Raw genomic sequence first — 15,717 nt, 5'->3', positions numbered from 1 at the left:
TTGTAAAATATTCGATATGTAGCTGGTGTTAATCGCATATCGTACTGGCCTGGTGACCCCGAGATAAGTCTAATTGATGACGATGTAATGGATAATTGCAATTCAGATGCAAAACTAGATGCCAAAGCTGTGGAAAGACTCAAGTCCAACAGTCGCTCTCGTATTTGCACCTTGCTTCAGCCTTTGGCTTATAACATGCTGCAGTTTGTGGAAGAAACCTCAAAAAAGTGTGAGTTTTTACAAAGCAAAGTCGCCCTGAACAGAGATTGTAAACATGAAGACTTTTTTACTGAGTGCAGAAGAAATCGATTACGGAAATTTGAAGAATTATTCTTGATATCTAATAGTGAAACTCACAAAAAAATCTTGAAGACTATTGGATTAGAGAACGTGTGTGACGATATTCATTTTACTAATTTGAGGCATAAAATGGAGGATCTTGTCTCTTTATTAGCAACTGTTGACTGTAGTGTTCCAGAGTATGGGAAGTTCCGAGTTTATTGTGATGATTCGGACAAAGCATGTGATGAGCACGCAAACGATGAATTCCAAAAATTTGCAAGACATTGCATGGTTCAAGCCAGATTATTGGCATATCGGACAGGTAAGAGAACCAACCTGGTAATTACACTGAAATTAGGTATGATCCTAGAGTTATGAAATGTGAACAAACATCAACTTTAACATTCATTAACTAATAAATAACTTACATTTCGTAGTGTGCACAATGTCAGGATATCCCACAGCACTTTAGTAAGTCAAGTCGTGTCCCACTAAAGTGTGCTTGATGCTGGAAACACACCAGTGAATTAACACACAGCATAGTTTCATAAGTAGCACTGAGATAATAATCAGACATTTGCTCAGTAAAATTGGCTGAATGATGAACATTGTTTGAAGCTCCAAGGAAAACTCCCCTGTGTTTCCAGGAAAGACTACCATCACATCTTTTACGTTGATCTGACAGAGTGGGCTTTGTTTAACATCTCATCTGAATAATGGCAAGTCCTATAGTTCCGCATTATCTTAGTAGCACACTGAACCATCAGCCTTCTGCAGTGGAGCTTGAAACCACAAGCTTCATTAGCTGTAGAGCACTTCAATGTCCTGAAGTCCTGAAAGGCACTAAATGAATTGAAGTCTTTTTCTTTACTTTTAAAAGAGTAGTAATATAGCAGCACAACCTTATGTTGAGCAACTCTGTCCCCACAGTGTGGCAATTACTGCATCTTGCTTTGTTCCTTAAGTTTTCTTACCTGTGAAAAACTAGCCTTCCTTGTGCCTTCTAGGATCAAATTTGGGACTAACCAACTGTTCAAACCTTTTGCTCCACATTGAGCAAGATTATGAACTCCTCTTCCTTTGGATACAATTAATTCCCTTTTAAAGATCTCCCACCCTATCCAACCCATAGCATTTCTCATCACAGCACCATCATCTATTGACTGTATTTCTCCTTCAGTGAGCTTTTCAATGCCTCAATTCTCCTCCTCCAACTCTGATCTGAATTTGTTTTGATCAGCACACTCTTCTTGCACCCCTCCTAACCCTTTTTCATCTGTTCTTCCACCTTCTTATTTCTTACCCCATTTGCTCCCTTCCTCTTTTTCTCCTTTCAGTCCATCCAACCCTCCCTAATTCTCTTCCCCATCCTCTTCTCCAAAGAGACCTGTTTCACTGTGTCGTCCAAAATGTAGATATCCTGTTAAGCAACCACGTTGATTTCTTTCACATCAGCTTCATGAGTGTTGACACATTTGCATCATATTTTAAACATTACATAATTGTTGAGAACGAAATGTTTCTACAGAGTTATTCATTGGATGAAACAAATGCTTCCGAACATATAGCTTCATGAGGGCTGGTTGGTCCCTCTTTGATCCCTGGTGCTGGAGTTTTGCTCAGTTGCTTGACCTGGGATTTTTCAATTGAAACACAAAATTAAAAATTCTGTTTTGGGACTTTTGATGGAAGTTCATTTTCATTAATATCCTGTGGAATTGCAATCCCAGAGATCCCGGTAGCCAAACAGAAAATTGCAGGAATAATGTTGGTTGCCCTGCTTTTGGAGTGCACTATGTTAATCCACACTGCATGCCAACCAGACTGAAAAGGGTCCTACATTTGAATGTTCCAGCTCTTAAACACTTTAAATGCATGTGAGAATTGTAATTTTCATCCATTGACAGTAAAACTAAGTAGCCAGAGTGCACCCCAGTATGTTACTTAAAATGAGCAGTAAGTTTTCAACGCCAGATGCATAAGGAACTAGGGGAAAGACAATCAAAAGGAAGCACTTTTTGACGATTATACAATAATGTAACGCATCAGAGGTAGAAGTGCTGTATAAGAGGAGTTTTTTTGAAAGGTGAAGGCTAATTCTATTATCTGATATATTTAAGAAGTCTATTCTTTGAGTATCAACAGAATACTCCTTTTCAGTTCCCATCAGCTATGCCTCATATTGCTTCAGAAAGTTTGTTCCACTTTTATGATGGGGGAAGCACTATTGCATACATGGTTAGCATGATTATTTTGTGTTAATAGTGTAGTAGTATGGTACAAGACATATCATTTTAGATACAATGTGGTTGAATGCATAATTATTTGCCTGTGAAAGGTTATGAAATTGACTTTAATTAATCTGGTAATGTGCAGGTTGACAGAAATAAAATAAAGAAAAATCTGCTGGATTGTCATAAAAATACCATACTGTTCATCATCAATACTTCAGGGAAGAGAACCAATTTGGCCTACACATACCTCCAGTCCCAAATTAAGTCATTCTTCATTCACATCCTGAGGGAATTTGTGATTCATCAATAAGTTTATCTTGAGAGAGCTCACGTGCTGAAAAAAATAATCCCAGACTGCAAAGAATCTTGTGAAAATTTATAGTAGGAAGAAAGACAGTACTTCTAATTCTTTCAACACGTCTTTGTAGGACTATTTTGTAGTCCAGCAACCTCCACATCAGTGCTCCACAAACATCCCATCTGACCAAGGTATAGCCTCTAGTCCCTTAGCAGCGCAAAAATATTTGCCTCAAATAGGACTGAAAACATATACCTAATTGCATGACTTAACTTGCACAAGCTATGCAAATGTTTTCTTTATTGTTATCTATTCCTGACATACATTTTACTTCCTAGCCAATATTCTCCCATACCCTCATCCAGATGTGCACATTTCTGTCTGATTGTCCTGACATGGCTGTTACACAGCATTCTGGAGAGTGTTGATTCAAAGAACAGTGGAAAACCTAAAATCTCCAAAGTGAAGGGTCTAGGCCCGAAACATCAGCTTTTGTGCTCCTGAGATGCTGCAGGGCCTGCTGTGTTCATCCAGCCTCACATTTTATTATCTCCAAAGTGCATTTGTCTCCAAGTGTATCCAAACCATGGATAAAATCTCCAAATATTGGAAATGAACTAGACCTCTAGGCCTAATTTACAGAGAAATTGCCAAGCCTTTACATGGCTAGAAAACATGAAATTCCTCAATCTATGGGTAAAATTTAAAAAAAACCTGGAATTTTTATTTAACTCCTGATATGAAATCAGTCTCCACATATATGCAAGGAGGCTTCAGGATGATCTGGGCAAATTGAATGTGTGGGCTAGCACATGGCAGATGCAGCATAATGTGAATAATTGTGAGGTTATTCACTTCAGTGTGAAAAAACAGGCAGAACGTTAATGAAATTGTGGCATATTGGAAGTGTGGATGCTCAAAGGGATTGGGTGTTATTGTACACCAGTCAATAAAAGTAAACAGGCAAATACAGCGAGCAGTTAGAAAGTCAAATGGTATAAGGCAAAATCTCTGCATCCTCCCCAAGCGCACTCCTCAACCCAGTATTATGTTGCCTGCAAATTTGGAGATGTTACATTTAGTTCCCTCATCTAAGTCATGAATATGTATTGATGATATGTCACCATCTCAGGTTACAGTGTAAGCCATTTAGAACTGAGATGAAGAAACTTCTTCACACTGACATGTGGTCAGCCTGTGGATTTTGCTATTGTGAAAGGCTGCGGAGGCTGGGTCACTGAGTATAAACAAGAAATAGAATGGTATATTAAAGGCATTAAGGGCTATGGAAAGAAAGTGAGAATGTGGCAATGAGCTAGAGGACCAGCTATGTTCATTTTGGACGCTGGGACTGGTTCAATGACCTGAACTGCCTACTGCTCTTACTTTGTGTTTAAGACCCTCAATAAATCTGCCTTCTTTGACCAAGATTTATGACTTTTCTACTATTTCCTCTTCCTTCACTTACCTCTCTGTGAAGTGATGTTCTTTCATTTTAGAGACCATGTATAAACATATTTAATTTCTACACATTTTTATTCATTGATATAATTTAGATAGTTACTGGAATCACTGAAAAGATTGTGGATGGTTCAAGTCAGAGCATTTAAATTGATCATTTGAGAGATGTTTGATCTATATTCGGGGCAGTTCTTTATCTGGAAAGATTTGATAACACTTGACATTTTTTTTTCTGCTATAGGCACATCTAATGTGCATTTCTGTACCTAGACACAATTATGGTTTTAAATTATAGAATTCCTGTTTCATTTCTGTTTGTTTCTTAAAATTGACACATGCCTTTTATGGAAAAGAAATCCTTTTAATGAATCATGAGTGGCTGGAAATACTTGTTGAATTTATATTAAACCAACTTACATTAATATATTTCAGAGGATCAAAAGATCGGTGTTGGAGCAGTGATCTGGGCAGAAGGAAAGACGGTATGTGGTACATTTTTGCACTATGCTTTTTTGAAGCTGATATTCCACTAGTTTTCTGCTGAAGTAATTTGATGCTTTGCTTGGTTGTGAGATTATATTGACATCACCACTTCACTTGATGTCTACTCTCCACTTGCAAGTCTAATCAAGGTCTAAACAAATGTTCATGGCACAGATTGATTCTGCCTTTTAACACTGGCAATTTCAGTCAGGAAGCCATTGCAAATTTGAACTTTTTTTTCACATCTTCACTCAACAAATTGACAGCACTCTTCTCCCCATCCCCCAACTTGACCCCACAATACTGCCGTTAAATAAAAACAAGTCAGGTTAACAAAAAGCTTTTGTTAAATTTATTACTCATGGCTAAATGTAAATTTAGCTATGAAATGAAGTTGAGTTTATAATCTAAAACAATTAACAGCTCAGAGGAATTTATATTAGTGACTCAGAAATGAATCAGCCACCCCCAGCCTCATGGATGGAATGTTTGTCATGACTTAGTGATTGATATATCAAAAGCATTTGAAATGATCTATTATCTACGTCAGTTAAAAGTTAGGTAACTATCTTAATGAAGGGTAGCAGGACACAGGAAAGAAAGAAAGCACCTTGTAGCCAGTTTGGTACATTTGAAGCGTATTCACTTATAAGAAATGGGCAGTATGTTGTACACAACAAGGGCCCACAAACCATATTGTGACAATGCCTGGGTAATCTGTTTTAGTGATGTTAGTTCTGGGATAAGTATTGGTGAAGTCACCAAGGAAAACTCCTGTGGTGTTCTTCAAATGACACAACAGGCTTCTGTTTATTTTCGATATTACAGCAATGAATAAAGTGTGGTAAACATACAATGTGCACTTTGTTATGGACTAATAGCAAGCATTGTTACATACAGGCAGCTAATATTTATATAAGTACTTGTTTAGTTGTAAGAACCTGTCTTTTTCAGCAGTACTTATAAGTTGAAGCATTATTTTCTGGCACTCATGAGAATGATTTGCAAAAAATATAAAGGGAAAAGGACATTTATATTGTATGAGAATGCACACTGGTTGACAAGTGAACTCTGATTTGTAGAGGCAATGCTATGGAGAAGGCACCCAATGGGAGTGACGACTGACAATTAACTGTCAAGCTTTGTTTAAACTTTAAACTAGGCAGGTTGATTCAGACTGATCCAGCTATTTTCCTGAGAACAGAATCCTAAGTGTGTGCAAAACTGTGGTGACAACTAATTTAGAATTGTTGGTCATAGGCCCTGTTTCTCTGCTGTATAGCTCTTCAACTCACCATGTCTATAACAAGCAAACACCAAACCACACTACCCACTTACCTGCAGGGGACGTGATGGTGGTAGTGGTATTATCGCTGGACTGTTAATCCAGAGACTCAGATAACGTTCTGGGGACCTGTGTTCAAATCCTGCCACAGCAGATGGTAGAATTTGAGTTCAATTAAAATATCTAGGATTAGGAGGCTAATGATGACCATGAATCCATTGTTGACTGTTGGAAAACCCCATCTGATTCACTGATGTCCTTTAGGGAAGGAAACTGCCATCATTACCTTGTCTGGCCTACATGTGACTCCACATCCACAACAATGTGGTTGACACTGAACTACCCTCTGGGGCAATTAGGGATGGACAATAAATGCTACCAAGCCAGCAATACTCTCATCCTGTGAATGAATAAGGGGGAAAAAAAAACTTGATTCATAGCAAACTATGCCCTGGCCTTTTAAATATTCATCCAGATGCTTTTCAAAGGTTGCAATCGTCAGGCTCACAGGTGCACTTATGTGTGCTGGAAACTGCAGTTAGTAATACATGGGATCCTGTCCTTTACAGACAGAAGGACGGTGTGCTTTGCAATGCATTAACTAATCAGAATCAACTTGTCTAGTTTAAATGTTATCAAACCTTGACTGTATTTTCAACAACAGTGCTTCTACCAATCAGAGTCCATTTGACAGCCAATCAGCACTCTTCTCTCATATTGTCTAAATGTTGTATTTCTTGCAAATTATCTTGATGAATGCAAGACAAAAAACTTTGGCAAAATCTTTTTTCTAGCACTACTTTATTATTAATTTGTATTTCTATTTTGTATAGAATAAGAATATTTCAAAATGAAATATGCTAGTTAAGCAAATTGCTGTTCGAGTGATATTTTAAAAATTTATCTCCACTAACTTTCTTGTTGGGAGAGCTGACCCATTTTGAGAGTAGCCAAGACTTCCAAAGAAATCATATATCTGTAGCCCTGAAGTCCGTGGCAACAAACATTATATTTAATATACTAATAAAAAAGTATTAACATATGTACATTTTATGTACACATATGATTGATCTGATACAACAACTCAAAAAGTCAGATTCCAGAATGATATTTGGCTTGATTTTTTTTTTAAAAATTAGTTAATGCGGAGGTCATTTGCTGAAAAACAGTCACACAGGACTGCGGGGTTTCTTTAAAAATAGAACAAAAATTTATGATAACAAAGTGTGGAGCTGGATGAACACACCAGGCCAAGCAGCATCTCAGGAGCACAAAAGCTGACGTTTCGGGCCTAGACCCTTCTGTTGAAGGGTCTAGGCCCGAAACATCAGCTTTTGTGCTCCTGAGATGCTGCTTGGCCAGCTGTGTTCATCCAGCTCCACACTTTGTTATCTTGGATTCTCCAGCATCTGCAGTTCCCATTATCACTGATACAAAAATTTACTGGATGTGATTTAATTTGGTTTATTGTTGTCACGTACCTAAGTACAGTGAAAAGTTTTGTTTAACATGCAGTACAGGCAGATCGTAACATACAAGAACATATAGATCATGGCATGATTGAACGGAATGAGGCATACAAAGCTGCGGCTGCAGTGGGTGTGTACAAAAGCAAGATGAACTTAGATTTGAAATTTGAGAAGTCTGTTCAGCAGTCTAATAACAGCAGGGAAGAAGCTGTTCTTGAACCTGTTGGTATGTGTGTTTAAGTTTTTGTATCTTCTGCCAGACAGAAGAGATTGGAAGAGATTATAGCTGGGTGGGAAGGGTCTTTGATATTGGCTGCCTTTCTGTGGCAACAAGAAGTGTAAATGGAGTCAATGGATGGGAGGTTGGCTTGCATGATGATCTGGGCTATACTCACAACTTTCTGTAATTTCTTACAGTCCTGGGCAGAGCAGTTGTTGTAATATGCTTTATGTGGTACATCTGTAAAAGTAGGTGAGTGTTCTTATGGACATGCCAAATTTTCTAGCTTTTTGAGGAACAAGAGGCATTGTTGTACCTTCTTGACTGTCGTACCTCTGTGGGTGGTCCAGGAGAGACTGTTGGTTATCATCACTCCTAGGAACTTGACACTCTCAGCCAAGTCTACCTCCGCCCCATTGATGTAGACAAGGGTGTGCCCTCCTTTTTTCCTGAAGTTGATGCTCAGCTCTTTAATTTTGCTGACATTGAGGGAGCGATTGTTATCTTTGCACCATATCACCAAGCATTGTATCTCCTTCCTGTGTTCTGTCTCATTGTTTGATATCCAGCCTTTTATACAAAAGATAGAGAAAAAAATAAGCAAACCAAGCAGTTTAAATATAGAGATAGTAGGAACTGCAGATGCTGGAGAATCTGAGATAACAAAGGGTAGAACTGGATGAACACAGCAGGCCAAGCAGCATCATAGGAGCAGGAAAGCTGACGTTTCGGGCCTAGACCTTTTTCTGAAGAAGGGTCTAGGCCCAAAACATCAGCTTTCCTGCTCCTCCGATGCTGCTTGGCCTGCTGTGTTCATCCAAATCTACACCTTTGTATCTGTGTTTAAATATAGAACACACTTTGAAAGATGTAAAAGCACAGCAAAACAAAGATTCACCCTGTTTCAGAGACTGAAATCCAGAAAAATTACCTTTCTATTATCAAATCCTTAATCTTGACTTAATTAATTCTTCCCAGTTCTTTCCACTGAATTTTGAAGTCTTCTTACATTTGTACTTTAAAAAAAAATAAAAGTTTTCTCAGCTTTTAATTTCTTGGAAATTCTTAAGCAAGCATTCCTGGTTTGAAGTTCTCAGTAATCAAACATTTCCACTGAGGCTTTCCCAGTACTGTTGTATACTGCTTTCAAAGAGAGAAACTATACATACTCTGACCCCAGTCAGGTCTCCTACAAAGTTGCCTGAAAATGTTCAGTCTTTGGGTTTTCTAAATGAAGATCAATCCTTGATTATCCTGAACCCAAAACAAGCTAATATATTTGTGAGCCTGTAATGATGTATTTCATAAATACATTTTAGGCAAAAAATATATAATTTCACTCTCAACTTTTCAGAGGTTTGCCTCATTGTTAACTTTTTTTATGTTTTCCTCATCAGCTTGGACCCAGAGGAAAGAACATTCCTCTCTAGTATCTGACTGCTTAATTCTCTTTGATTTGGTGGGTTTATTGTTGAGTCATGCATTGGGTAATATGTTGATAGATGAACCATCTCTCTGATGTCTCTTCACAATGAACACTGTCGTTATCCACCACTCCATTCTCCGCCTGCATTTTGGAAAATCAGACCGTACTGCTGTGCTCCTTTTCCTGGCTTACAAACAGAATCTAATGCGTAAAGATCTGGTACAGAAAGTCGTGCAGTGCTGGTCTGAGGTAACAGATGAGCTCCTATGTGACTACTTGGTGTCAGTAAACTGGTTCACATTCAAGAACTCGACAGCTGACCTAAGTGAGTATGCCACCATCATCACAGACTTCATCAGTCAGTGTGTAGAGGACTGCATGCCAAAGAGTTCAATACAATTGTCTCCCTACTGGAAATCATGGATGAACCAGGAGATCCACTGCCAACTGAGGCCTGAGGCATTCAAGTCAGGAGACCCTGGCCAATACAGAAAATCTAACTATGACCTTTTCAAAGCCATCAGGAGTGCCAAGGGACAATACTAGACTAAACTAGAGTCCCAGACTAACCACATGAACACACATTGATTATGGCAACGCTTAATGGGCTACAAATCGAAGTCGAGTAGAATCACTGGCAAGAATGCATCCCTCTCCGATGAGCTCAATGCATCCTGTGCTCGTTTAGAACAGAAGATCAGTGAAATGATGTCACCTGTCCAACAGCCTCAGGTGCATCTGTCCCCACAATCACCACCGCAGACGTCAGATGAGCCTTTGAGAGTGAACTTATGGAAAGCAACTAGCCCAGGTGGAGTCCCCTGCCATGCAGTCAGATTCTGCACAGACAAGCTGACAGGAATATTCGCAGATATCTTTATCTTCTCCTTATCCAAGGTGAGGTTCTCACTTGCTTCAAGAAGACTGCTATTATCCTGGTGCAAAAGAAAAGTCAGGCAATATGCCTTAATGACTACTACCCATGAGCTTTGATATCTATCATTATGAAATGCTTTGAGAAGTAACTCACGGCATGCATCAACTCCAGCCTCCCAGACTGCCTTGATCTACTACAATTCGCCTACTGTCGCAACAGGTCCAGTGGAGACAACATCTCCCTGGACCTACACTTATCCCTGGAACATCTGGATAACAAAGGCACCTACATCGGATTCCTAATTATTGTCTTTAGTTCTGCCTTCAACTTCATAATTCCAACCAAACTCATCCCCAAAGACTGAGATCTAAGACTTCCTCTGCAACTGGATCCTCAATTTCCTGACTTACAGACCACAAACATTAAGGATAGACGACAACACCTCTTCCATAATAATCCTCAACACCAGTGCCCGCAAGGCTGCATACTCAGCCCCTTGCTGCACTCCTTGTGTCCTCCCAAAAGTGTGGCCAAATTCTGCTGTAACTCTATTTATAAGTTCTCTGATTACACCACAGTAATGGGTTGAAGAAGTAGCCAACATAATCAAAGAGCTCTCCCCACTCTTCCACCTCTTCTGTTGGGCAGAGGATGCAAAAGTTTGAAAACATGTACCAGCAGATTCAAGAACAGTTTCTTTCCCACTGTTATCAGACTTTTGAATGGGTGTCTCATATACTAAAGTTGATATTTCTATAGCTGTAACACTATATTTAGCATTCAGTTCTATTACCCTGATGTACTAATGTATGGTATAGTTTGCTTGGATAGCATACAAAACTCAATACATGTGGCAATAATAAGATCAAATCACATGAAGCTATTCTTTTGCTACTTTAAGGTTCTTGGAGATGAAATTATATTCTAAAATCTTGCTTGACATCGTATCTGAAAATTATTTTGAGTGTGTGAACATTCAGAGCATCCATCTTACAAGAGATTGCCCAAGTTAGCTGAAACTGTATGGGGAAGAAGCCGCAAAGGACCATGATGAACTGTTCCATTTAGTGCCAACTCGAGACATTGTGCCTGAATAATGAGATCAGGGACTACCTCAAGAAAGTTCTGATGGAGTTATCATTTAAAACATTCTGCCAAAATAATCAATCTCTCTGTTTATTTGTAGAATAGTTGTGATGGAACAGGAGCCATGTATCTAATAGGATGTGGTTATAATGCCTATCCAATGGGATCTGAATATGCAGATTACCCTCAGATGGACGAGAAGCAGCAGAAAGACAGAGAGGCCAGGAAGTTTCGGTACATTGTACATGCTGAACAAAATGCCTTAACCTTCCGGTAGGTACCCCAAACGCTTTGGAATAATTTGTATGATTGGTTTTGAACATCTGAAATTACTGAAGCAATAAAAGGAGGAAATGTTCACATTAAACAGCGCTTTTCAGAACCTTCAATGCCCACAGCAGTATCAGCCAATAAAAGTGACCATCTAGAAGATCTATTATTTGTGATGTTGGCTGAGAAATAAATTTTGGCCAGGACGCCAAGAGAACTTCCCTGCTCCTCTTCGTAATTGTGGGAAACAGTTTTGATCCACCTGAGGCTGAATCACGGTTTAATGTCTCATACAAAATTTGCCATCTAAACTACATGAACTGATATGTATCAAGAAGGACACTCATCATCACTTTCTTGAGAGATGAGCAACAAATGTTGGCTTTGCCAGTGATGCTTGCATTCCATGAACAAATTAAAAATAAAGTGACATTTAAACAATAATGCAGGATAAAACCTCCAAATCGTTCCACCAAACTGTGTAGCTGTAAAATAAAAATCAAGTATCTCGGTGCTGGAAACATGAAACAAAAGGAGAAAATCTCAGAAACCCTCAGCAAGATACACTACATACATGGAGAAAAGCAATAAGTCCATATTTTGGGTAATTCCAAGCCTAACTTGCTAAGTGTTTCCAGAATTTCCTGTTTTTACGATTCTGCAATGGCTTGCAAGATTTGTGATATATTTGTGGTATGTGGGGGTGTTGAGGTTGGTTGGCTCGCTGAGCTGGTTTGTTGTTTTGCAGACTTTTCGTTACCGTGCTGGGTAACATCCTCAGTGCAGCCTCCGAAGAAGCATTGGTGTGTTTTCCTGCCAGGTTTTTAAACTCTGAGGTCTGTTGAGATGGATTGCCTCACTTCCAGTTTTCCTTCATAGTGAAATGTATATGGGGTCAATTTCAATGTGAAGTGAGGCAATCCATCTCAACGGACCCCAGAGTTTAAAAACCTGGCAGGAAAACACGCTGACGCTTCTTCGGAGGCTGCACTGAGGATGTTACCCAGCATGGTAACAAAACGTCTGCAAAACAACAAACTAGCTTGGCGAGCCAACCAACCTCAACATCCACAACCCGAGCTACAGATCTACTCCAATACCTTATGTGGGGGTGTGCGTTTGGTGAAAAACAAAAGTGTCACAAGTGGTCATCCATTTGTCGGAAGGATATTATTAAGCTGGAGAGGGTTTAGAAGATATTTAGCAGAATGTTGCCAGGTATGGAAGATTTGACCCATAAAAGGTTGGATAGGTTGGGACTTTGTTTCACTGGAGCGTAGGAGGTTGAAAGGTGACGTTATAGAAGTTTAGAAAACAATGAGTATAAGTAATGTTAATGGTAGTTGTCTTTTCTGTAGGATGGGGAGACTTCAAGACCAGGAGACAAATTTTTAAGGTTGAGAGGAGAGAAATTTAAAAAAGACATGAGGGGTAATTTTTTTACACGGTGGGTGGTTCGTATGTGGAATGAATTTCCTGAGGAAGTGGTGGATGTGGGTACAATTAACATTTAAAAGACATTTGGATAAGTGCATGAATAGGAAAGATTTAGCGAGTTTTGAGAAGATTTGTACAGAAAGATTTGGACGGATATGGGCCAGAAGCAGACAGGTAAGACTAGTTCAATTTGGGATTATGCTCAGCGTGGACTGGTTGGACTGGAGGTCAGCTTCCGTGCTGTATGACTCTGGGACTTTCCGATGTAAAGCATCCTTTCTTACAGATCTATTTAGAAACACAAAAAATAGGAGCAGGAGGAGGCCATTCGGCCCTTCGAGCCTCCTCTGCTATTCATCACTATCATGGCTGATTGTCCAATTTAATAACCAAATCCTGTTTTCTTACATTAGACAATAAGATTTACCTATTTTCAGTCAATTCAAATAAGAATCAACCAAGACTAAAACATTTTAAAATGTATAAAACACTAGGTAATATTATTTGCAGTTAAAGATGCCAAACAGCATTATTAAGGGAGTATAATTTGAATTTCAGTAATTGGTTCCTCTGATCCAGATGCTAAGTTTGATAAAAGTATTGTCATGGTGTATATAAACGGAATGCACCATGGAAATGCAGGCATGCCAAAATTAATTGAGTCTGAGGATATTCTAAATAATGTTAAATAAAATATCAGGACAGCAAATATGCAGTCTCAATGTACTTTTTCTATTTATTAGATGTTCAATGCGTTTCTTTTGCAGATGTCAAGATATTAAAGACGATGAAAAAACAATGATTTTTGTTACCAAATGTCCATGTGATGAATGCGTACCTTTAATAAACAATGCTGGTATCAAACAGATATACACAGGTGACCTCGATGCTGGCAAAGTGAAGGCAGATATATCCTATCAGAAATTCTCTGGTTTGCAAGGAGTGAGAAAATTTACAGTAAGTAGCTCATTATAAATAATAAGAGAGCAAGAAATATGCAGAATCAGAGATTGTCATCCCATTATTTTTTATAACATGAACCCTAATCATACTTTGAATAATCACAATTTTTCCCAGCCTGTATTCCAGTTGCAAGAACACTGCAAGCCCAGAAATAATGTTTGGAAAATTTCCAACCCCTTGATGTTTTTGAAAACTACCTGAATTATTCATAGGACTTAACACTTTTGATGTGGATGAGTGACCTGTGTTATACATAACCACTGCATGCATTATGTTATTGGACTGGTAAGACAGGGAGTTGACTTCAAATTCTAGCATGACTGTATGAGTTTTAAAAAAATTCTAAAAGTTAGGTAGGAAAATGTTTATGGGACTGTCTGATTATCTTTAAAATCCACTGTTTCACTTTCTACCTGTAGGGAAAGAAACCTGCTGACCCTTCCCTATATATGACGATGATCACAGACTTGTGTTGACTTTAGCTGTAGCAAGGTCAGAAATCACATGACACCAGGTTATAGTCCAAGTTTTATTTGAAAACACAAGCTTTCAGAGCCTCATTCCTCCTTCAGGTGTTAGTGAGAGAGGTAGTATCAGATGCAGAATTTAAGTAAAAGATTAAAGAGTCACACTACTGATGAGGATCTATTAAACAAACCTAAGACTGAACAGACTGGTCAAGACTTTGATCCAGTCCTTCAGAATACTGTACCACTCTCATTCTGCGTACGGGATTTCTACTGCCTTCCAAAGATGTACAAAGCCAACACGCTTGGACATCTCATCATATCAGGCAATAGGACCCTGTGTGAGAACATCTCTGGCTACCTTGAGGGCATCTTCAAACCCATTGTACAGGGAATCCCCAGCTTATGTTTCAACACTATAGATTTCTTACAAAAACCTGGCACCAGTCGAACCAGGAACATTCCTCGTCACAATGGACATTTTGATACTCTACATACACCAGCATCCCCCATTACGACAGCATTATCACAACAGCCCCAATACTCAATACCACTAACTACCAATTTCCAGGTGCCACCCTGCAATTCATCCTTGACCACAATGTCGTCACCTTCGACAACCAGTTCTTCATCCAAACTTGCAGAACAACAGTGGGGACCAGATTTGCTCCCCCGTGTGCCAACATTTTCATGTACTGGTTTGAAACAGACTTCTTTGCGACACAGGACCTCCGACCATTGCTGTACACCAGATACATTGACAACATTTTATTTCCTTAGACTCATGATGATGAATCACTGAAATAACTACATAGTGATATCACTAAGTTTCATCCCACCACCAGATTTACCATAGACTATTCCTTAAATTCAGTCTCATTCTTGGACACACAATACCTCATGCTATCGCAAGCCTATGGTTAAACTCACGATGCTGCAATTTTCTAGCTTCCACCTTAAACATATTAAAACAGCCATCCCCCATGGAAAAGCATACATAGCATCAGATGAGGTGGACATCTGAAGGTGTTGAAGGATGCCCTTGTAGGAACAAGAGACAATGCTCAACTCGTATGTCGCCAGTTCCAACATGCCGCAGCAAAATACTGTAATGACCTCCTCAGAAGACAGACATAGGATATGTCCAATGAGGTACTCTTCATTGTCCAGTACTTTACAGGAGCAGAGAAACCATGCCATGTTTTTCGCAGCCTTCAAGACATCATTGATGATGAGCACCTCGCCAAGATCTTCCTCATGCCTCCACTTGTTGCCTTCAAACAACCACCAATCTTAAACAGACCATTGTTCACGGCAAACAACCCAGCCTTTAGGACAACATCGATCACAACACTATACAACCCTGTCATGGTAACCTCTGAAAAACATGTCAGATCTTCGACATGGACACTACCATTGCATGTGGGAATACCACTCACTACATGCATGGCAGATACCC

The 15,717-nt window shown here is 39.1% G+C and overlaps 1 protein-coding gene across 3 annotated transcripts in view; it reads left to right on the top strand.

Annotated features, from left to right (window-relative positions):
- Nucleotides 1–15,717, top strand: part of cdadc1 (cytidine and dCMP deaminase domain containing 1) — a 43,555-nt gene that overhangs the window by 15,424 nt on the left and 12,414 nt on the right. For all 3 annotated transcript variants that reach the window (XM_048541147.2, XM_048541148.2, XM_048541150.2), the window contains 4 exons: nt 23–604; nt 4,708–4,757; nt 11,222–11,394; nt 13,596–13,785. In XM_048541147.2, coding sequence (XP_048397104.1) covers nt 23–604; nt 4,708–4,757; nt 11,222–11,394; nt 13,596–13,785 — 995 coding nt within the window. The remainder of the gene's footprint in view (nt 1–22; nt 605–4,707; nt 4,758–11,221; nt 11,395–13,595; nt 13,786–15,717) is intronic.

The sequence above is a fragment of the Stegostoma tigrinum genome, chromosome 12, assembly GCF_030684315.1.
Source record: "Stegostoma tigrinum isolate sSteTig4 chromosome 12, sSteTig4.hap1, whole genome shotgun sequence".
Lineage (NCBI taxonomy): Eukaryota > Metazoa > Chordata > Chondrichthyes > Orectolobiformes > Stegostomatidae > Stegostoma > Stegostoma tigrinum.
Note: the sequence above shows the minus strand (reverse complement) of the source record. Positions and strands in the feature narration are given on the sequence as shown.